This window comes from Chlamydotis macqueenii, chromosome 1 (assembly GCF_036417535.1).
Source record: "Chlamydotis macqueenii isolate bChlMac1 chromosome 1, bChlMac1.mat, whole genome shotgun sequence".
Classification (NCBI taxonomy): Eukaryota; Metazoa; Chordata; class Aves; order Otidiformes; family Otididae; genus Chlamydotis; species Chlamydotis macqueenii.
In genome coordinates this window covers 136,244,360-136,268,157 of record NC_141556.1, presented here as the reverse complement: position 1 = coordinate 136,268,157, position 23,798 = coordinate 136,244,360, and the positions used below count along the sequence as shown (strand labels likewise).

The 23,798-nt window shown below is 41.0% G+C and overlaps 1 protein-coding gene across 1 annotated transcript in view; it reads left to right on the top strand.

The window, feature by feature from the left end:
* Positions 1 to 385: 385 nt before the first annotated feature.
* Positions 386 to 23,798, top strand: part of FRMPD4 (FERM and PDZ domain containing 4) — a 310,232-nt gene continuing 286,819 nt past the window's right edge. The window contains exon 1 of the mRNA XM_086768048.1: positions 386 to 582. Coding sequence (XP_086624174.1) covers positions 542 to 582 — 41 coding nt within the window. The 5' untranslated portion in view covers positions 386 to 541. The remainder of the gene's footprint in view (positions 583 to 23,798) is intronic.

Here is a 23,798-nt window from a genome sequence, read left to right as displayed (position 1 = left end):
CTCGGGGCGGCGACCGGCCAGGCCCCATCGGCCGGGCCCGCAGCGGCGACTCGGGCTGGAGCCAGCGGGCGGCGCTCGCCCGGGCCACCGCCGTCTGCGCCCGCCGCTCCCCCTCGGGAGGGGGAGACGTTGCCGGCGGGAGGAGAAACACCCCCTCCTGCACCCTCCGCCTTCCTCGCCCACCCCCTCGCCTTCCTTCTCTTGGGGATACCGCAGAGAGGCAGCGGAGCGCTGCTGTCTCCCCTCCAGCCCCCTGGGGCGCGGCGCTGAGGGCAGCCCCAGCGCCTTGATTTACCCCGGGGAGGGGGCGAGGCAGACGGGGGCGGGGGAGCGGAGGGGGAGGGCTGCGCTCAGATGAACGCCGCTCCTGCGAGATGCTGCACGCCCAGCTGGCTGCCGGAGGGGGGTAGCAGCCTCTGTCTCCGCCGGCTCCCGCCTTCGCCAGGGCTGTTGCTGCCGCTGGACGCAACCTTCTCCCGACATGGAGCTGCCGCTGGAGTGAGTGAGCGAGCGTGACGGGCAGAGCTAGCCGGCTGCATGGATGGATGTGTTTAGCTTTGTGAAGATTGGGAAGCTCTCCGGGTAGGTGTTTTGCTGCTGCGGGCGCGGTGGGGGTGAAGGGGGTTGGGGGAGGCTGCCCGGTTTGGGGAGCGCCGCCGCCGCCCTCAACTTCCCTCGCAGCGGGGCGAAGGTCTGGGGGTCGGGGTGGGGCGCTGGCTGCCCCCGGCACCTGCCGGGGCCACTGCGCGGGATGGGTCGTCGCCCTCTTCCTTCCTAAGGGACCCGGTACGGCGGGGATTTGGGGAGAGCGGTGCCCGCTGGCATGAAGGGGGCGACCGGAGCGGTTCTGAACGTGCCAAAGCGGCGACGGGAGCCGGGACCGGGGCAGAAGCGGGGGGTGTGTGTTGGGGGGGCGGGGGGGTAGTCTCGCCGCCTGCACGGGTAACGGTCACCTGCCCGGCGAGCGAGGGGCGAAGTTCTGCGGGAGCCGGCACCGGCCGCGCCGCCGGGGAGGGGGCTCGGCCTGCCCCGCCGCTCCGCTCCCGCCATAGGCACCGGCTCCGGCCCCTCTGGCAGCGATATTTTTAGAGAAGCGGTGAAATCATCGACAGATTCCGAGCGCTGCCCCTCTGCCGTTTCACACTCCAGTGGGTGCCGGGGCGCGAGTGGATTCGGCGGCGTCACTTATCCCTTGCTTGCGAGGCGTTTAGCTCCCGTCGTTTAAAGGGGTGCCCATGAGGTTTATTTTGTCTTTTTTTCCTTCGCTTTCCGAATAAATCTTCCTTTTGATGGCCTCGAAGTTGTGTTCTCTATCCGTAGGCTGTTGCCAGGCCGGCAGCTGCCTGGATGGATCAAGGAGCACAACGGCCCCCGTTAAAATGTTCTCGCCGTAGTTCAGTGTAACGGGAGGTGGCCCTTCTCAGGAACGGGGGAAATTGCGCTTTATCTCAACGGTGCAGTGAAAGTACTGCACGGAGTCGCAGGTTTGGTTGTTTTTTTTTTTTTTTCAGGGTTCTGGTGCGAATAATCTTCCTAAAGGATTTAGCTTTGATCACAGTAACTAGGAGTGTTTCGAATTGTTACGATTCAGTGGTTCCTACAGCATAGTTACTGTAGCCTTTTCCATGGGTGAAGCGCATATGAGGCTGAAATTGGATGTACAACAGGGAGAAGGGCTTTGTTAAGAAAATACAAAAGGTAGCTTGCTCAGGTAGGGAGCTTGTCAAAATGATAGATGGTCTTTAAAAAACAAATACTGCATGGCTGGAAGTTAGAGTGCTACAGGTGCAGGCATAGCCCTTATCCCCCAAAATTCCCACCATTGCACCTGGCTGTGATTACAGCTCTGCTTGTGGCGGTGCCAGTGCAGAACAGCTGCTATCATTCAAGCACATCATTGTCTCATCCTGCTCACAGCGATTTTACACGATGTGACGGCTACAACACGAGCAGCCTGCTCAGCTTTCCCTGGGTCGTGTTCCCAGCCGATACCGCTAGCGTCGCCGCAGCAGCAGCTACAGTGGAAACTTTGAGGAGAGGGAAAATATGCTTGCATAGATAAGGAGCAGGTCACGTAGTATGGTATTTCTTTCCAGGTAACTGAATTGCTTGACCTCTCCTGTTTGTTTGGAAATAGTGTTTTAGCAAAGTTCTCGGATCTTCACATCTTGTATTTGTCACACTTGAGCAAGAATCAAAGGGAGAGAAAGGAATGTGCTGCTTGGGAATGTTATTAAGTCAGGTACATGGCGGTTTCTATATATATATAGTAGGGTTCAGTCTTTGTTGGTGTGTACAAAATCCGTAGCTTTCTGCATAGTTGAAGACACAGCTGTTGCCAATGCTGAGATTTGTGTTTAAGTAAAGGTAGATCACAGCATTTCTCCAGAAGAACCTGAAAGTTCCTTCTGAAATGAAATCGCAAGTTTCATAGCTTGTATCCAGCTTTGCTTCATTCATGGATATGAAGTGTTTAGGGACCGAGTTTGTCTTGTAGATTGCAGTAAATAATTTCTGTACTGAGCTACTCTTTTCGTTTCTAATTTTCTGGTTGTTAAATGACCTAATAGTTTACACAGGACTTGACTTTACTTGCTGTTTCCTAGGTAACAGCTAGGTATCTGTTCCAATTTTATAAGAGCTTCACGGAGCAGACAAGTTCCAGTGTAAACCCTATTTTTAATCCTTCTCTGCGTTCAGGTTGAAAAACTAGTTTGCCTGAAAATGCTGATCCTTTCTTCGCCATTAGAAGGGAGTCCTTTCTGAAAGGAAGAAGTGAGATGATAAAGAGTATTTAACTGAGAGTGTGATCTTCCAGGTAGATTACCTACAGAAAGTTGTTTTGAACTTGGCCGGTACTGAACTTTTTCATAACTTTTAGTCTCTCTTAAAATTTTATTTTGTTGTGCATTCAGATCTTCTCATTTTAGGCTGTTACAGTTGTACTCTGCAGCATTGGTTCTGCAGGCAGTGGCATGGATAAGCTGTTACGCATGGCTACTGGAAGGAGTACTTCCTAAAGTCATGGTATAATTTTAATAGATGTGGTAAGAATTTAATTTTTGCCTTGATCAGTTAATGTATAAGAGCTTGTATCTAGAGTAAGGGTAAGATGGGATATAGACTCTTAGAAGGTGGCTACTGGATATAAAGTTTTATGTAGCATACATAAAATATTATTATGTTTTAATTATCTGTGCTTTTTTTTTTTTTTGTGGCACCTGTGTGTGTGGGGTCTTTTAGAGACTCACTTCTGCAACTGGAAATATGGAAGAGATTGCCAAACTGGTCTTACGACAGATGTGATCTCTGGTAATCTTTTTCTTTCCTTGTCTGTGTAGGTCTGTGATATTGTGTACTATGCACCAAATGTAGATGCTTCATGGTAAAGCTTCTGTTGATTTCTAAAGACTCAAGATACCCATCTGACACTGAAAGCAGAAATATCGTGTAGAAATACTGATCACACTTTCATAGCCTCTCTCCCACTCCCCTTTTGGAAAGTCACCAATATAGTAATGGTCAGGAATAACTGTTTTGGTATAAATCTTGTGGTGTCATTCTCTGGAGGAAAAAAAAAAAAACACCACCCTGTTCTTGTAATGAATTTCCAAGTGTAGAGAATGACTGACAAGCCTTGTTTAACGGATCAGTACTCCGATGTGGAGCTGTACAAAGCAGCTGAGTAGTTCTGCAGTGTGGGCTGCATAAGCATATATGGTGTGGTAGTATCTGGAATTTGGGAGGGAGGATTAGTAGGTTAGATAAGGTGCACGTAAAAATTGCCAGATTAGGTTGGATCAGAAGTCTGTCTTGCCTGGTATTCTCTCTTAATTGCTTTTAGCAGCTGCTCAGGGAAGGAGCAGAACGAGCACAAGTATGGAGCAGTGATTCTTGAGCACAGGTATCGGGAGTGGAGGAATGATGGTGCTGCTGTGCTGAATATGAAATAGAGCATTTTCAGATCTAGGTAAATCTCAGTAAAGGGCACAGTGTCAAGTTTCTAGTCTGTACTGGACAGATGAACTCTGAAGCAATAGGTCAGAATGGTGAATGGAAGTTAGCAAGAGTTTAAGCCTGTATTCATAGAATATATACTTTTAGTTAGAAAATCTGGTTTTTGAGAATGACTGTCTTTGTGATTTCTGTAGAGGTCAGTTCTATTTCAGAGCTTTCATAGCACGATATAAAACTTTCATATGGAATAATGAATCATAGAATCTTAAGGTTGGAAGAGACCTCCAAGATCATCAAGTCCAACCGTCAACCTAACCACCATGCCTACTAAACCATGCCCTAGAGTGCCACATCTACATGGAGAGGTGTCTGAATGTGACTGAGTGGGGGTACTGACCCTCCAGAGTTGGAGTGCGCAGCTCCAGTGCCCCTGCTGCTGTTTGTAGCTCTGCCAAATAACGCTAGATAGGAAATAAAACGATTGTCCACTTGAGTGGCCATTAGTCTGTAAGCTGTGGCAATACTGGTAAGTGTGGGTTGGATGTCTCTGTCACACCGTCACCTTTGCGGGAGAAGTTCTGAGCTCATGTGAGCCATTTGTCACCAGAAAGGAAGCCTCCCAAAAATAGGGCTGCAGTATGGGGTAAGACAGTAGACATCTGGACTACCTCTTTATGGCTGTGAAAAGTACAATTAATGGAGACTTAACCCTGTATAACAGGAGGATACCAGCAAGACTTGGATCTGACCTTAACAGCGATGCTAATTTGTAGTGTGTGGTAGGTAAATTAGTCGTACCTGGATCTTTACTTTTCTGCTCTAGTCTTGCATTGCCATCTGTTATGGTTGAATTTAAATTTATGTCATTAAAAACTGGATGTGAATAGCCATATCCCTGCTGTACCCCTTGGAATCAGCTTTAAAACAACAACAAAACGATCCTGTAACCCTGCAAGCTATTCTTGTCAGAGAGCACGGAAATGTGGCTTTTTTTCCTGTGATTATGGAAACCTGAGGCTGGATTTCTCACTGAGGAGGAACCTTCTATGAAGTCTCTTTTTTTTTTTTTTTTTTTTTTTTTTACTGGGGTGGATAAATCTCACATTCTCATCTTTTGTACTTATCTTTCCATAGCTAGGCATCTCCAATCAGATAGATTGACTTGGTACCTGCACAAATGTTTGGGCTTTTGGGTTCTTACTGCTTGTAAAAGTGAAGTTAGTCTGAACAGACTCCAAATCTCAGTATCTTGCATTTGTTGTCTTGTTTTTCAGTGTTTGTAGCCCTGTGCTCGGTCCTGTTCTCTCCAGGTACTGTACTTAGGTGTCCTGTCAAACTGGGTCCTCTCCTAGATCTGTCTCAAAGCTGTGTTTGTACATTCTGAATCTTTTGGTTTCTACAGTGAACAAGGTTGCCTGGCTTCACGGTTTAGCAGATGTATGTTTCCAGATTTAAGGTTCCAAGATTAATTCATCTGTTGCTTGATTTCTTCTTTTGTTTTTATTTTTAAAAGAATTTGAGAAGACTTTGGGATGCTTATCTATTCTTTAGTTTATCAGACTAGCATCTTTCTTTACCTGTGATTTTCATTGTCCTGTCTTTATTTTGCTGTAATGTTTAAAAAACCATCTTAATGGAGCGGCAATTAAAGCACACTTAAATTACTGATACTATTTAACATACAATTTTTGGAACAATTTTTATGAGTACTCTTTGAAATGACAATATCATAGCTTGGAAGTTATTTTCAGTATTTACAAAAGACTATTTCAGTAAGAAAGCCTATGATTATCTTTTTTATGCTCAAAGGAGGTAATTTAATTCTAGAAAGGATTTTATTATACTAGGTGATAATTCAAATAACAGTGAATTCATTTCACTTTTTTTTTTTTCTTGAGAGGACTGCATTACATTTAGCAAAATATTTGTCTATTCACATTAATATAAGAGCTTTCCTTTACCTTATTTTATTATTTGTCTGTTTTGTTAGCAGACAGACATAATAAAGGCACATGCTTTAATGTCTGTGATGTTAGTAATGTTGTATGTCATAACAGCTTCAGCAGTTTAGAGATTTAGTAAAACCACTCCTTATATTATGAACTGCTGTAAACTTGTCAAGTGGCCAGTGAATGATGATGCAACTCTGCTAAGTATGTATGTTCTCTAAATACTGTTTGCCTAGGGATACAGTACTTAAAAGATGTAACCAGAAGTAACCTTGTCTCTGAAAATTTTTGAGAAAGGAAAAAAATGGAAAACGAACTCCACAAATAATGCTTTTATTTCTCCCTCTTCTTCTAATTACCAAAGAAGATGGAAAGAGAGCTTTGAGAATGGATGCTCTGATTTAAGAACAACCAAAGCTTGTGCAGGTTGAGTAGAATATTTTCATTTCTAGGAAGACTGGTCTTCCATTTGTTTCTGTTTTTTTTTTGAGAACTTCAATATGTGATGTCAAATCCTTAGTGACATGGTTGAATCAAGAATCTGGGGATAGTTTCTTTTATAATCGCAGCCTGTGTGTGCGCATTTAAGTCAATCTGTTACTATTCTCGTACAGTTCAAGAAGATACATAGAAAAGGTTGGGTTTTTTTTGTTGTTGTTGTTTTTTTTTTTTAATAAGCCTTCTTTTCAGTTTGACAGATTAATGTGGGAAACTTGAGTTACATTGCAAAAACTTCCTTAACCATTACAGTAATACAAAATGAGGGTATGTTTCCATATTTTACTATATTCTACATCGTTATGGAAATGCACCAAGCTGTTCACAGAAAATACACATCGTGACCTGAAATAATGAATGGATAAAACATGCTTTGAGCTCGGCTGGTAGTGTGGTGGAGAAGGGGTATTTTACTGCTCTTGACAATATTTTAAAGTAGTTATGTCAGTGTATCACAACTTCACATCTGACAGATGTGATGAAGTATTTAGTAAAGTCAGGTAGGAGCTACCAGCTCCTATAAAATGAGCCGTCATCTGGGAAGGATCCCTAACTGTTGAAGACAAATAATGCAAAAAATCAAATGTGAAGAGGGGAAAAGTGATTTTGGTTTCTAGTCCTACATACTGTGTCATGCAGAAGTAGCTCTTTTAAAGCAGATGAGACCATCCGGGTACATGAATTATTTGTTTTCTTGACTGTTTGCGTATAACCTATTTGGATCTACCACAGGATGGAAACTTTTGGTGTTGATAAGGTATCAGTGTTTTAAATATTGTAGGGGCATGCCATGAGTAGAAAGGGACTTCTGATAATACCAAATTGTACTTAAAGCTGTTTTTTATAATCATGAGTAATTATGATTAAAGTTTTCTGAAGTACTGTGGAGAAATTTGTGAACTCAAAATATTTTTACATTTGTTGAAAGTGTATTTGAAGTCTTTTAAAAGAATCTTTGAGACTCTGTTATTCCATTGACTGGAAATGAAGCAAATATCAGTGCCAATAGTATAAATTTCAGTAATTAATTCTATGTTCAAATCCTAGTGAAATCGACACTGCTTAAAATCATAACGTGTGGAAGTACATTGTAGCTAGAAATGTGAAGTACTCCAGAACTCAAAAGCCTCTCTGACCTAAATCAGGACCTGATGTTGTATAAGTCTCTACTGGTATTCCTTTATTGTGGAGTCTATAGAAACTCCCTTTAATAGGTTAATTATTGTCTACAAAACCAGAAATTTATTTTCATTAGGAAGAAAAAACAAAGAACTTAAAGAAAAAATGTTTTGAATGAGTAAGAACACTCTGAAATAGAATGACTGTGGTGGTGGGTAATGCAAGGCTGCATCCTATTAAATAATTTTCGCTGGTGACTTAAAATAGCATAAGGACGTGATAAAAAGCTGATTAGTATCTTTTAAGCAAAGTCCCTTTTGAGATTTATTGCTTGGGCAAAAATAACTTCCTTTGATGGTAAGGAAAACAGTTGCTGATTGACTTGAGTATTTTCACAACTGTTTTAGAGTTAATAGCTTTAGATGAAACACTCGCTTTTCTTTTTCAAATAATTCTGTTATTATAAAAACATGGTCAGTGGTTACTGAACGCAAGCTTTTTCACTTCAATTGTTATAAAGTTAGTGAGGGGAATTGCTGGCTATCAGTCTTAGCTATGGGAGTTTGAGGAGATAAGATTTTGGAGAACAGGTGGATGTCTTGCAAGGTTTTGAGAACCATTAGTAAAAAGGAGATTTATACAGAAAATAAAAGAAGGTGGTGAAGGCAAAGAAGGAATATTTGTATGCTAAAGTCAAGTGTGGAGAATGAATCCTTTTATGATCTTCTGGCTCTTGACAGATTTTATTTTTGGGTTCTACTTGAAAATTTGGAAACTTTAAGGGAAAGAGGCTTGGGATATTGGAATGGAGTATGACTTTTTTTTTTTTTCAAGATGACTATTGATACAAAAAGGATGTATGTGTGGATTGGTGAAAACTGCTTGGTAATTTACATTAACAATAAAAAAGGCCAAGAAAGTGTCCCTTCTGTTCTTCAGAATTGATTTCTGTATGTGTACTTTTTTGGTTTGTTTCTGGGGGTGGGGGAAAGAACACATAATTATTGAAAGTAACCTTGTTTAGGAAGAAAATATAAAATCAGTACTTGCAAAATTTTGTAGTATTGATTGTACCCTGTTTAGGATGAAGACTTTCCAAAAGTTTTTGCATGATTTAGTTTTCATTGTTCAGGTGAACTGTCAGCCTTTCTCAGGTTAGTGCTTATGCATTTATATACAATACTTTTCCAGTATTATGCAGCCCGTAAGGTTTTGCTTACCTTGCTTATGGATTTTGTAGTTTCACTGTTTGTTTTTAATCTTGAATTTGTGATTATGTTACCCTGGATTTGGCAGTGCTCGTATGTTTAGAAGGCAAAACGCCCGTTATTCTATGGCAGTAAATGCCATGGTGTTCTATGCCATGTAGAACAACCCTGGCGTGTGTTACTGGTCTGAGCTGCGTGTATCTCACTTGTGCTCTGTATTTGATTGAAATAGAGCAGTAGAGAACTGGAGAAGAAATCTGGAAATAGTCTGTGTCTAAGATGGTTAGTAGAGACAGGATGCTTCATATTTACCCGAATACCTGAGCCATGGCAGTAAGTTTAGCTCTAAATGAGACTATCTTAAACCTGATTTTCTTGAAGCGTCCATAACAGGAGCCCTAAAAGAGTGGAGTTTACACTTGCAGAGAAGAGCCTGCCCAAATGGTGCTGAAATTCACATTTTTCTTTGCTTGTGTTGTTAGGCCTTTGTCCCCCCAAAAATGGAAAGTTACGGTAGTGCTACCTTTAAGGCTGTGCCTGTGGTAGGAAGAAGCGCCCTGTTTGTTTAACACAGCGATACGTAACAGGTTGTACGACTTCAGCACAGAAAAGACAAGTGTCACTTGTTTTGACTGTGCGATGTGACTAATCAAGTCAAAATGTAGTTTACGTATTCAGGTAGAAGTGATCAAAATTCACATGCGCTTTTTTTAAAACTGAAATTAGGCTATGGATCATATAAAAATTGTAATTTAAAGGGATCTGCTTTTCTTGATTTTTTTTTTTAATTTTTTTTTTTTTATTTTTTACTTGTAGAAAACCTCAGGTGATATAACCAAAACATTAGTTTTTATTTTTGAAGAAAAAGAATTCTTTTCCAGGAAGAGAGGCCAACAGTTTTCTCATGAAGTTGGCTGTCTGCCTGCCTCTTTACTTTGCATTATGTATTGTACGTTACCTGTCATGTCGACACGGGGTGTGCTCTCCTCTGCCAGGGCATGCAGTGAAGAGGGACAGAGAAGAGCTACATGTGGGGAATGATCTGTACTGTACCATTTTACTTTGAGGACAGAGTGAATAGGGGCTACAGGGTGTAATAGGGAAGGAGTGGCAGAGATAGGAAGAGAGAAAAAATTGGAGAAAGTAAGTTAATGAATGTTGTATTGAACGAGGGCTTATTTGCCGTGAATGAATTGAAGTAGTTGTTCAAGACTAGCAGATCTTTATGTGAAGATGAACTTGCGTTGTTTTCTGGGTAGGAGTTTATTTGCTTCATAAGGCTAGTTGAATTAATTGGTTGGATGTGCTGCAATCTGCATGACTGCTATTTAAAAAAGGAAGAATTCACTCCAGCATTGAACAGAAAGAACTGTGGTTTTTTTTTTATTTTTTTAAGGTCTTGAGTGTCTTGAAACTTTTTTTTTCTTTTCTTTTTTTTTTTTTTTTTTTTTTTTCCCTTCCAAGAGGTTTCTGGTGTCTGAGCTTGAACTAGCTCAACACATGAAATAACAAGGTGGGCCCTTTCTCCCTGTATATCTGCTGCTTAAGAGACACTGTAATCAGGATGGTGGGCTTTCTCAGAGTGAAGCTCATCTGCTGTACTTGATGACTGGTGAGCTCTGGGACTTTTTTTTTCTCTCCTCAAATGCAGATAACTTAACTGCAGAATCTATAGTAATTGCGGAAAGTGCTTATGTTTTGTTGTTGCTTAAAAAAAAATTCCCCCAAAACAGAAAGTGTTTGGTTTTGGTGGGGTGGGTTTTTTTTTGTGTGTGTGTGGTTTTTTTTTTTTTTTTTGTGTGTGTGGTTTTGTTTTTTCATTGGTATGAGTAAGAATTAGGAGTTGGCTCAGGCACCCTGAAGCATTTTCAGCAGGCACTTCTGTAATATGGTCAACCTGATGGAACTGCTGATGGCAGAAGGCCTCACAAGATTCTGGGGTCTTTTTTTCCTTCCCATCTTACTCCCTGCAGCCCTTTATGTTCATCTTACACCATGGTGAGCTACTTCAGGGACTAAAACCACTAGAAAACTGGTTTTGGTATGTTTCTTTTCTGCTGGTATAGATACCTAGATTCCGCCTGGCAGAAGTGATGGGAGCATGTTGTCTTGGGCAGCAAGGTGGAACAGGAGGAAGGAAAACGGGGCTTTTGGCATCCCATCAGCTCTGTTACTTCGCAGCACAGTTGGTGGTGGAAGACTGTGGGGACAGAGACCTCCATTCAGTTGCCTCTGGGAACTGAGAAGTGGGGAGGCTGTGTGAGAACCCCACACCCGAGCGAATTGGGGAGTATCCTGGAAAAGATGGGTTGGAGTGGGGAGAAGCTCCTTCAGCCCCTCTGAAATTCCTCAGGTTTTTCCTGGCTCCTCTGGCTTCCCCATCTCCACCCTCTCCTGCCTTTGGAGCCTGGTCTGCTGCCTTCCGGGGACTTGGCTTTGCCTGGGCACCTGCAAAACCCAGTGTGGGTTCCAACTGCTAAATGCAGCTTTTGTGTATCGCACGCATCCTGATGCAGCGAGGTATGCCACCTCTGCTCCCATGCCATGCAGTCTAAAGAGACCGGTTTCCTACCGGTGTGAATTGGTTTAAAAAGCAGATTTCTCTTCATATCTTTACCTTACTAGGCAGGAGGGGAGAGAGATTGTCCAAGTGATTAATTTTTCTGTATTGCTTGTAGAAGATGGACTGTCTAGGACAAATGAGAGGTTGCTTAATGTTTTTAATATTATTTTTTAGCTAATGAACACGTGCTTGTTCATAGCAGTAAGCTTGTAGTTATATCCTTTCCATATACATGTTTTCCAGGTTCTGGAAGCTGTCTGAAGAGATAAAAGGTTTCTTTTCAAATGCTTGATTTTTTGAACTTGAAAAGAACGTCTTACAGAAACTAGTGTAGTGTGTCTGTGCTGCTTCTGAAACCACAAAAAGTAATTGGAGACTCTTAATGGCTTGCTTTTCAAATGCTCTTCATTTCTAAGCTGCAAATAGAAGTTTTCTAGGTGCGTTAATTAGCCTGAATTTTTAATTCAACTTCGAATAATGTGGCTTTCTGGTTTTTTTTTAATTTTTTTTTTAACACGAACGAGAGTAAACCTCAAGGAGTTACTACACAGCAGTTTTTCAGTTCCTGCTGTATCTTCTTTCATTCCTTATACATATGACACTTCAGCAGTCCCTTCTTTGTCAATCACTTTCATGATTTTGAGTGCTTACCTATCAACTCTTACAGTCACATCACTGAAAATGTGGGACAGAAGATAGTGATTACGAGAATCTTAAAGGATGCAACTACAGGATAAGTCTAAAAAAAACCATAACAACTTATTACATTTAATAACTTGAATTAAGAACTACTCAATTTCTTTTTGCCTTTTTTTTAATTGTACAAAAATAGAGTATATCAAGGGAAGTACTGGCAAGATGCAGTTAGAAATACTGTGGGTTTTACTCTTTTTCTAGATGGCTACTGTAGTGCATCTTCATGACTAATATTTAGTATCTCTTAAAGAAGACCACTTTGTAAGTAATATTCTTAGAATATGAACAGTAGATTCCAAGCGTATTTTGCTTTAGTTGACATGCCTGGTTCAAAATTTTCAATATCTTTATTTTTCATGCTGAATGTCCATGGTGCCTGGGTGTGCTACCTGTCGCGGTGACTGTTTAATAGATTTAACAGTAGCCTGCTGTGTAAATGGTAAGGGAAGAACCTTCACGCTTCCAGATGTCAGTGCAAGCTTCATCCTTCATCTCAACAAAAGTACTTTATATTTATTTAATGGCAGAATGTTGATTTGGTTTTTGTTGTGTTTTCTAAAGCTCATCTTGACCTCATAGTGTTCTGTGGCGTTGAAATGAATAGACAAATGTATGCCTGTGAAGTGTTTCCTTTTCATTTGTGTTCATTAGCCATTAATGTCAGAGTTCATCCCATTTTCTCATGTTATGTGCTGCTTCTCAAAAAGAGAAATTCTGTTTTCATGTTAACTGTTTCAAATGTTTCTTTCATAGGACAAGAGAAAGCAGCATTAGTTTGTTTTTTTTTTCTTTTTTTTTTTTTTTTTTTTTTTCCCCCAGATGGTTCATAGTTCAGTGCTGCAATGAGCGGCTTTCTAACTAGAGGACACAATACCTATCATATTGAGTATTATCTCAAAATGGCTGAAATTGGTTTTAGCTGCATAAAATATTACTGGATCAACATGTGTTTACCAAGCTGTAATGACAACAACTGACATTTATTCTATCCAGTGTTCAAAATACTCTTTTTTTTTTTTTCTTTAATTTTTTTTTTATTTCTAAATGTGGTGGTAAGCGGAAAGCAGTTTCTCTCTTAATTTCTGTGGTATAATTTGCTGCTTTATTTCCTTTCCCCTACCTCTCTCCAATTAGTTCTCCACTCAAGGAGCCTGCTTATGCTAGATCCCCCTTTCATGACGAGTACGTAACGCTGACGTACAAGTTGTCATGATTGCTCGGCAGTATTGGCAGGGATGGGTGTGTGTGTGGGTACACCTTCTTGCACCAGATTTTTTTATATTAATTAATTAATTCAATATTCTGGCTTTTAAAGGTGTTTAGGGGGGCAGGGAAAATAGGTGGTTTGTGCTTTCCTTTATACTTTTCTTCAGGGGAAAGCAATTTTGAGCATTAGGCAGCAAATTTGCTTTTGGTTCTGCCTTTAGTGTTCAGTAACAGAAAGGCATAAAGTTTGTTGTGTGCCATGATAAAGAAACTTCACTTTTGTTTTTGTGTGATCTTTGCGAAAGTTTAGTAAGTAAGGACAACATGGCTGCTTTGTTTTTCAGATACATACAATCATTTTATTCCCTCTTCACTTGCTCATTTTTTCACTTTGTAAACTGAATGATACAGCCCTTGTAACTAAAATGCGGTCTTTTTGTTTTATTTTTTTGTTTGTTTTTTTTTTTTTTTCTCCTTCCAGCCTAACTGTGTGCATACTGCGTAGGCCAAATAACTCTGTACAGCATCTCTTTATTCACTAAGTAAATAACAGTGTAACTTGAATCACAGCCAGAACTTTCTCTGCAGCCTTAACTGTTGCTCTGGTTTCATCTGGTAGGACCTGTCCCAGATGCCAGTTCTCTTTGTCTAGTCAACCACAACTGGCCCCACATACCTCGAGTGGAACTAATGAAACGCCTTCAGCGCCGTGCGGCAGTAGCTGCTGCTGTCAGGTTGGTTGAGGGAAGGAAACCTGCTGTACATTTTTAAGGTCTGCTTCCCTGAGATGATGGAGTGCTGCCGAATGTGATGGTTCCCAGATTTGGCAGACTCTTCAGCTGGGATGTAAAATTTGAATTACATTTCCAGATGACATGATCTACTCTCCAAACTGGCAAGCTTAGTCCAGCAACTGATTTGAATAATTTCCTGAATAATTGATGTTAATAATGACAAAGGAGTTGCATGTTTGGCAGGATAGGGGTGAGCAAATGCACCAGTGCAGACACATGCCCACTCAGCTTACTGTACAGCTCCTATGAAATACATATTGAGAGTCTTTGCTTTATAAAAAGACTGCATCTTTCTATTCTCAAGTTAGACTTTCATAACTCATACCTGTTGTTTTGAAAGTTATGGTTGTAGTAGAAGAAAAAATACTACTTCATCTCTGCAGTAAGGTGTTTATACAATTTGGTTTATGGTGACTTGTTCAGTATTTTCTGACCTTTATCGACTCATACAGAAAACACAAATACTCAGACACTGATAATGGTGGTGGCTGACTGGACAGAAAGCTTACCTCTGTAATCATCAGGCACTCACTCTGCCTGGGCTCGATGTAAAGATCAGATGACAGAATTCATCTGTCACCTGGTAAACGATGGGAGGCAATTGTTATTCCAGAAGAAGCCACTGATTCTGATTATCTAGTTGTTGTGTATTTCTTTTGATGTCCTGATTATGGAAGGGGAAAAAACAATTAAAGACAATTTTTTTCTATTTTATTTTCCTCTTAGAGTGAACTGTGTGTTTGTTGTCTGGTTGTCTGTAAGCTAATGAATGCTGACTTCCAAGTGAGGATGCCAAATCATCAACTGGTTTGGAAATTTAAGGCCGCCTTTGGCATTACCTTATACTAGTTAGGTATTGGGCCTTACTTAAGCATTTTCTAAAGGATACCCTACTTCCATATGGAATTGCGTTAGAACATGCTTTTCTAGTGCATAATTAAAAATACTTACACACACTAAAATAAAAAAAAAAATCTACTTTTTACCTTTTGGTTTTAAAACTGTCTGCTTTTCTCTGTCCCGTGTCCCTGTAGTGATTCTGATTGATTGCAGTGGTACTTGGCGGTGACAGAAGAGTGGATCACCTGCAGTCTGCTCAGCTTGCCTCTGGATTTAGCCAAGAGTGTGCTCCCTTGGATGGGAACTGCATAAACATTGCCGATTTGCCTTTTTTTCGCCTTTCCTTATCCTTTCTTCCTTTCTTTTTTTTTTTGTTTTCCTTGTGATTTTATTTTAAACAGGTTAGAAAATCTGGGGAGATGCTTTTGTTGAGAATGTTTAGTGTGACACGTCTGTTAGTAATTTGGAAGGAAGGCTTTAAACTTTTGATGCATGTTGCTGGGTTATAACTTCTTAACCATTTGCAAAGTAAACCTGTTTATTTTCCTGTGTTACTTGTTGAAAAACCTGTAGATGTTTTTAGATGGCAGCATCTAAAAACAGTGTTCTGCTCACCCATTAGGTAAGGAATGGACTTGGCAGTGTTTTTTAAAGAATTACTTTGTTTCCATTGTAATGGGAAATATATTCTAAGATCCAGTGAGATAGTCCACTCTCACTTGGAACATTGTACTTAGCTTCAGGTAGTGTTTTTAAAAAAATCTGGAGGCGAGGAAAAGCTTCCACGTGCTGATGAATTATAATATTTGGGAACTGATGAAAAGAAGGGAACATTCTTAGAGATATACAAAACTAAGTTTTCAGGTGGGGTGAAGTGGGTGATGTCAGATCCTTCTGACATCAGCTTTATAGTCTGATCTAGCATAAAATAAATTACATGCTGCAGAAATTTATATTCTATTACAACTTCCAGCTGATGAAATCAGGCAAAAAGGTTGAAAGGTCAGTCTGCTACAGATTACAGCTATGTTTGGCGGATGAGGTGTCATGAGAAAAACTTTAAAACACTTGCGTTTCTGGAAGTGTTCTATTCTGTTTGGGGGTTAACATATTACTACTGCAAAGGAAACATTAGCCTTACGGTTTTCGTATGCTTCATTGGGAAAAACATATGAGTGTCTTCTCATCCATTTTCCACAGGCTGCAGTGCATAACACTTAATTCTTAATATAAACTGTAATCTAGAAAGGTTTACAGACTGTAGCAGTCTGTATATGTTGGTAAAACCAAAACTGAATTTTATCACCATTTTTCCACTCAGGATAAACAGTAAATAAAGTGTTGAGAATCTGGAAGACATGCTGTTGGTTGGCTGACGAGTGTTTCTTGGCAAATTTTATGATGGTGACTTATGTTTAGATTTCTCCAGGATTTTTTCTGTAGTTTAAATCTTTATCTACAAGAACTGTAGAATAAATAAAAAATAATGGAGGGCAAGCCATGTACTCTGGAATGACCCTGTATTTGCTATTTGGTGTGTAAAAGTGAGCTGCTGTTACCTAGTCTCCCATATGTTAACTTGCCTTCTGTGTGAGTTTATAAGCACCATTTCTGGAGCTGTCTGCAGACCATGCAGAATCGTTTGCTTTTCAAAAAATCTCTCCAGAAACTAAAACTGCTATATGCCAAGTGAGATTTGATGGGTGGTGAGGCAAGTGTATCGGTGAACTCTAGGGCCCATTTGCCATGACATGGTATCCTCTAAAATTTTGGTGACTCTTAAGCTTTGGAGTTAAGTAACTTTGTTATCACAAAAAAAGCATCTTTAAGTTTGAGAATTTACACCATGTTCTGAGGTTATTGGGTGTTCCACAGCAGTTCATGTTGGCTAATGCAGAATACCAGATGTCTCTGATGAGGAGATCTGGGAAACCATTTGGCGGTAGCTAGTAGAAAATATTACCAGCCACAATGGTGTTGCAGAATTTCTGCCCTTCCTTGGAGTTTGTGTATTTCATATCCCCTCTGAAGACTGGAGGTCTGAGCCAACATCTGTTGCTCCTGACTACCAGGCATTAGGATGTTTCAGGGAGAAAGAATTTAGTTGCAAATACAAGAATGAAAATGGAACTGTGAAGAATATAATGTCTGACTATTAAGTAGTTGTAATTAGCAAGGGGAACTGCCTAGGAAAGGAATTCCTTGGTTTCCAGCCTATTTTCCTGGTTTTAGCTGTGGCTTTCATCCTCTCACACTCTAACACAGTCACGCAGAGCAGAGATGAGGCTTCAGGCTCCCAACAGCCAGCAGCTTCTGCAGCTTCTCTCCAAGGCTACCTCATTCCAAAACAATTCTTTGTCCCACACCATAGACAAAGGTACCTAAATTATGTTCCTCCCTCCCTTCCTCAACCTTTGCCTCTGTCTAGTCTCACTTTGTAGCATATATCCCATGAGGGATATGTTCCAGAGGAAACTGTAGATTGCTCTTGCTCTTTTCCCACCCAGACTTAACGTTTCCCCAAATAGGCTTATTACAGGATAGTCACAAATTTCCATTTTGTTGTAAAATAAAGCCAAATAAAGTGTTCCAAATCCAGCAAGATTCCAAAGAACGCATATTTTGACAGTTTCTACCGAAATGACTTAAGAAGACTACACTACTGGCAACTATGGTTTTCTCAAAATAGACCTCCACTGCAGTACAACATTATTCTGGAAAAGTAAGCTACTGCACAGTTGGCTTTTTTACCCCCTTCCTTTTCCTCTTGTTCTTTGATACCAAAGTGAATACAGATAAATAACCTAAGTTCTTGGTTTTATTATGAAAATAAATATAAAAATTGTTAAATTGCATTCTAGGCTTGAAAATGAAGGCCTCGTGCCAGACATATGCAAATGTGAACCTTTAACATGTTAAAGCATTTGCTTTTTTCCCTTATGGAAGGTGCTGGGCTGTTTATTCTGTTACATTTGATAGTTTTTTTCAGAGCTAAAATTAACATTAGGATGGGCTTAAAAAATTAGCTGGAAGCTATTTTTGTGCCGTCCTTGGAAGTTGAGTACTTGAGTCTTTTGTGTTGAGCAGTGAAATAAGATAAAGCACTCTGATGAATACTGATCTGGGTTATTTCTATAGCGTGTTCCACTGCAGTGAGCAGTAATGTGCAGGTCAGGAACGCTTTCTTTATGCCTCTGTGGTGTTTTTTTAGGGAGGGGGGGGATATCAAACAGTGCTGTGGCGGCTGTGTTCAGGTGGTCTCCATGTCACCCTACTGTGGTTGTGCTGTATGCCCGTGAAGCCAGAAGAGGGAGCACGAATGAAGACATTATTTCTAAGGTGCCATGGTTAGGTCCATGAGCCTTGTCTGGAGCGGTGGAAATACTGAGGTCAGATAGGTTAAGTCAGAGCGCCTTCCTCCATTAGATGCATGTGTGTAGAGAAATAGGAATGTGTAGGGAAATAACATGCCTGGGGTTGGCTTGAAGAGAGAGAAAGGTGCACTGTGCCTGTGGGAGAAGCAAAAAAGAGTAGGAAAAACTGTGCTTTGCTTGAGACCTTTTAAAGAAAAAGCGAATGATTATGTCTTAAACAGTTTACTGTTATTTGAAGTTAAGTCCAGTGTATTTGGTTTGTAAGATCAGCAGTGTTTCTCATGCATCAAGAACGATTTGTGTCATTGTGCAGACCAAAGATATCAGACGCGTGAGACCTTTATACTTGCTAGAGTTTATTCAAATGTGGTTTATTAAATATAGCTGTTGGATGTTACTGTAGGTTCTATGGCATGTTTGTAAGAAATTTTTCAATTTTTATAAGCATGCTTATTTTTAGAGTTGCTCATTTAAAAAATATATACGTATTTATATGTACTTCTACAAATTATGTATTTTCTTATGGTAATATGCAAACATTGTGTGATGAGCATAAGTAGTATTGAAACTAATCACTAATGACAAATATGTAAGGAACCTGAGATGTTGATTAAACTTTGCAAATTGATCTCCTTGATGTAGGCATGTGGTATTTTGGTCCCAAAGACCTGTTAACAGATACACAAACTGCTTCCTACTCAGATTAGGAGACCTTTCAAGAATATAGTCTTCTCCTGAGGGTTTTCTGAGACTTTTAACTTTGGTTGCATTAGCTTATTCAAGGACTGTGATATAGATTTTGAAAAGACTAATTTAAAAAGCAAAGCTGCAATCTTATTAGCCTCTTGCATTCTTTTTTTTTTTGTTGTTGTTTTGTTTTTCCATTTATTGTTGGGGTAGAACTCCAAATTTCATGTCTGCAGCTACTTGCTTTATTACCTTAGATGTACCATTTCCAATGTTATGCTCATAGACTTAACAAGCTAATCTGGGAGACTAAAGCAGAACTGTCATTTTGAAGCTACTCAGCTGAAGGCTCTTTGAAATCAGTTTAGAAAGCTCCAAGACTATTTTTGTTCCCTTTTTAATTTTTAGACAAGATATGTTGATGAGTTATGCTGTTAGTGGTCTCTAGGAGGGATATTACAGAAAGGTTGCCTATTACAAGTCCACTGGAGGTTAGAACCTAAATGGATGTGATTTACATTTAGGAACTATGCCAGTCTGAAGGCAGGCTGGGGATGACTTTAGGCTGTCCCTTCTCCTGAGACATACTTTTCCTAAACTGTATGATACTGAATTTGGTGAAAGAATGCTTTAGTGCCTAAGTGAGGAAAGATGATCCGTTAGAATGGCAGTCCATGCCAACAAAATGTTATAACAGAAAGGAACCATTAAATTAGGAGTGCAAGAATAAATCTTGTCTCTTCTTACAGGTTGCTTACTGTCACTCACAGAAACTTCCAGGACTGCAGAGTATTTACATGTGCTGTGCTCTATAAAAGCTACGCTCCTACAGTGTGATCATCTCCTTTTCCTATCTACTTGAGTTGCTCTGTTAAGGATTAAGGAGGAGGCTGAGGCTATGAAGAAGAGGACTGAGGCTGTGACAGACCTGTGGTGAGCTGCCAATTGGTGTATCAGTGGCGCAAGGAGGTACGACGGGCCACTCCTCCCTCAGGATTCTGTATCCTACAGCCTTAGTCCTATAAGCACTTTGAGATTCACATCTCAGGAGGCATTTTGTCTTCCTTATAGCAAGATAGTGCTGGGCTAATGACGGCAAATGGTGGTGACACAGTTAATTTCACATCCTTTAGCAAGTAAGTGAAATATGTTGTAAATCAGGTTATTGTTACACTATCCGTGCTCGTGCTGTATATATATATCATGTTTTGGAATCACAGAATGGTTAGGGTTAGAAGGGACCTTTAAAGGTCATCTAGTCCAGCCCCCCTGCAAGGAGCAGGGACATCTCCAACCAGATCAGGTTGCTCAGAGCCACATCCAACCTGGCCTTGAATTCTGTATTAGAAGATCCAGAGGACAACTTTCAAGTTTGTGAAACATGATTGTACCTTTGAAGTACTAACTTTCGAGTAAGTGTAGTTAGGTAATAAAATGTTTTGTTTATGAGAATTTATAGCTGTCAAGATTGATTGGACTAGAAGGGATAACTGATGGGCTGTTGGCTTTAGAGTGAGCTTTGGCTCCCATCGGGGCATAATGCAATTGCAACTCCAAGTGCTTCTTGAGGGGTCTTGGAGAAAAATCCTGGTGTTTCTCAAGACTCAAGATGAGAACGATGCATGACAGAGGAATTAGATCTTCTACACTCTTTCCCTTTTCTTTCCAATGTTTTCTGAGAGAAGAGAGTTACCAGGCATCTTGTTCTTAAGGCATCCAAGTAAGGATTCTCTAAGGAGTAGTGGGTTGTGTGGATAATGCAACTATTCTTACAGCTCTGGCTATAGGAGCAAATTCTGTGAACTTTTGTTGTCCTTGCTTGAATATATATTGATTTGAAGGGCTTGTGTAAGCTGACTAGCCTGTAAACTGAACACATACTAACTGAACAGGGGGAAAGGTGTGCACTGTAGCATCTAGGCAATGTGTTCATGCTGCTTCCTGTCTTGATTTATTCCATTAGTCTGCTGGCAACCTTGTACCTGTTTGTTTCAATGGCTTCTGTTGATCACCTCCTTTACTTAAATGACAGGTTATTGGATTTTCTAAAGATCAGCATGTTAGGTAAGTTCAGCTGTTCTAGAGTCTCTGCTTTTATACTATGCTATATACCTGATAAAACAGTTTTTTAGCAAGGTGATCTATTCCTGAAACAAGTTAACTTTAAGTTGTTAAGTGGTTGCTGGATGCTGTCTTCCAGTTGCAGCTGAAGAAGTCATTGGTGCCTGTATGGCCCCAAATTGCTCCAGGTTGTTGGGCACTTATACATAATGTCGTGGTTTTGTTTAGTAGGGGGGGGCCTAAGGTGGTAGCTTCTGTAGGAAACTGCTAGAAGTCGCTCCCCTTTGTTCAGTGGACTCGGCCGGGCCTAGGGCGGACCTGCTGCTGGCCAAGGCCGAGCCAATTGGTAGCAGAATGTTCTATGATAACGCCTCTGCGATAACGTATTTAAGAAGGGGAAAACAGAGAAAAAAAAAGATGTGAAGAAGCTGAGCGGGGGCAGAGGCGCAGGCCTCATGGGCCTTGCAGGCCTCACCCTCTAGCCTCTCGCCAGGCAGCCAACTGGGCCCAACTCAGTCCAGCCCGGCTGCAAGAAGTGGAAAGGAGATGAGAAGTGAATAAGATGTAAAAAGGATCCTGAGAGACATCTACCAGCCTGTTGTGAGGAACGGCTGCAGATGCCAAGGTCAGTTCAGAAGGAGGGGGAGGAGTAATGCGGCTCCTGGCCAAGATTCCCCTGCAGCCTGTGGTGATGACCATGGTGGAGCAGGTTGTCCTCCTGCAGCCCATGGAGGTCCACGGAGGAGCAGAGATCCACCTGCAGCCCGTGAAAGACCCCACACTGGGAAAGGTGGATGCCTGAAGGCAGCTGTGGCCCGTGGAGGGCCCGCTGGGACAGCTGTTCTAGAGGGACTGCACCCCGTGGAAGAGATGACCCACGCTGGAGCAGTTCCACGAAGGACTGTGGCATAGGTGTGGGACCCCACAATGGAGCAGGGGAGGAATGTGAGGAGTTCTTCCCCCAACCATGAAGCAGCGGCGTGAAACAACATGTGATGAACTGACCGCAACCCCCATTCCCTTTTCCCCCCTGTGCCGCTCGGGAGGGGAAGGTAGTAGAGATAATGTTAAGCTCGGGAAGAGGGAGGGGTGGGAGGAGGTTATCTTGTTCTCTGTCTCATTATCCTGCTGTTTGTAGTAATAAATGAATAGTTTTCCCCAAGTCGAGTCTGTTTTGCCCGTGATGGTAACTTTAAGGATTTCTCCCTGTCCTTATCTCAAACCTCGAGCCGTTTTTCCTTATATTTTCTCTCCCTATTCTCTTGGAAGGTGGGGAGAGTGAGAGAGAGACTGCGTAGTCTGGTCCGATCGGGGCTGAACTACGACAATAATCAGTGCCAGAGCTGCTTCTATGCCCTTCATCTTTGTCCTCTGTAGATCATTTTGTCCTCTGGGTCATTTTATACCATTTGAAAAGGAAGTATTTTCTTAATTACTACAGTGAACCAGCAGTCTTGGAGGGATTTTCTAGAGAATGAGGATGCAGGAAGATGTGGTAATATTTTGTAGATCTCATGTAGATCTCCTTTGCAGAGATGGATCTGGTTGGATCTGGGAAGGAATGAGCTGGATTGTTGTTCTCCTCAGCTGGTGCAGCTTGAAGCTGAAGGAGAGCTTTTATCTGCAGTCCTGCTGTAGGCTAGTAAAGCAGCATTATTGTTTTAATAAAATGGTTTGCCAGAGAATTTGCAGCATTGCTTTACTGTCATTCTAATCTTCGTACAAGAACAGCCAAGCCAAGCTTATGTGCTCTTAATTTAAATTCTGTTTTCTCTGGCTCTGAGCTGGAAGTAGAATGTGTGCCTTAAGCATCCATTTTTTGCTTCTCAATCATATTTTGCAGAATTAATACCACTTAGTTAAAAATGATTCAGACCCTGCTTAAAAATGATTCAGACCCTGCTGGAAAAACAGCTTTATGTTCTGAAAAAGGTCAGGAGTCCACTGGAGATCTTGATGGAAGAGCAATGGGGAAAGAGTACTGCAGACAACAGAAAAGGCATTAATTTAGAGCATGCAGAAAATCCTGTGGTTTATATGGGTTGGTATTCAAGGCACAATTTGCAGTGTCTTTTTTTTTTTTTTATCCTGAATATATATATAATAGCAACATGTAAGCAGGTAGAAATGGGAGTTTAAGACTGAATTAGTAAGATAGCTGAGGAAGAAATAGTAAAGCAAGTGGAAATGATGAGCAGATAGAGGAAAATCACCAGTGGAAGAAAAATGAAATCACTTATCCTTAGAAAGAGCACACCTGTTCTTGTCCTCACTTGTAGCAGCCTTTTAAAAAGGACTGCTATAAATCACCTGAACTGCAACAGGTTATCCTAAATTGGTCCAGCTTTTACAAACCTTTCTTGTAAGATCTTGCCCCAGAAGCATTCCTAGGCAGAGTACTGGTGAGATGTGCTTGTTTGTACACATTTTTACTACCGCTTTATAAAGAAATGTTGGCAAGCCCTGAAAGAAGGCTAATTACAGCTTTGCAGCGGAGATCTTATTGCAGTTGTGGATGACATTGCCTTTTGTTTTTGGAGCAAAAAATAGAAATTAGGGTGAAACTGTTAAGCAGGAAGCAGGGACTGCATTGTGGCAATGGCTCTTAAATTATTACTTCAAGAATGTCACTTGCTGGTGATTCAGGATACAGTGATGACAGGGGAGGGTTATTCCAGATGGATGCAAAAGATTAAACAGCATGCAGAAGAAATGAGAGAAATAAATGTGTGGTGGGGGTGGGGGGGAACTAGCAGGGATAAAATGAGTGTTTAAAGAGAATGAGATGGAAATCAACCCGTTCCTCAGGTTTGAGGCCAAGTTGGCACTCCCTTGACTCATTAAAC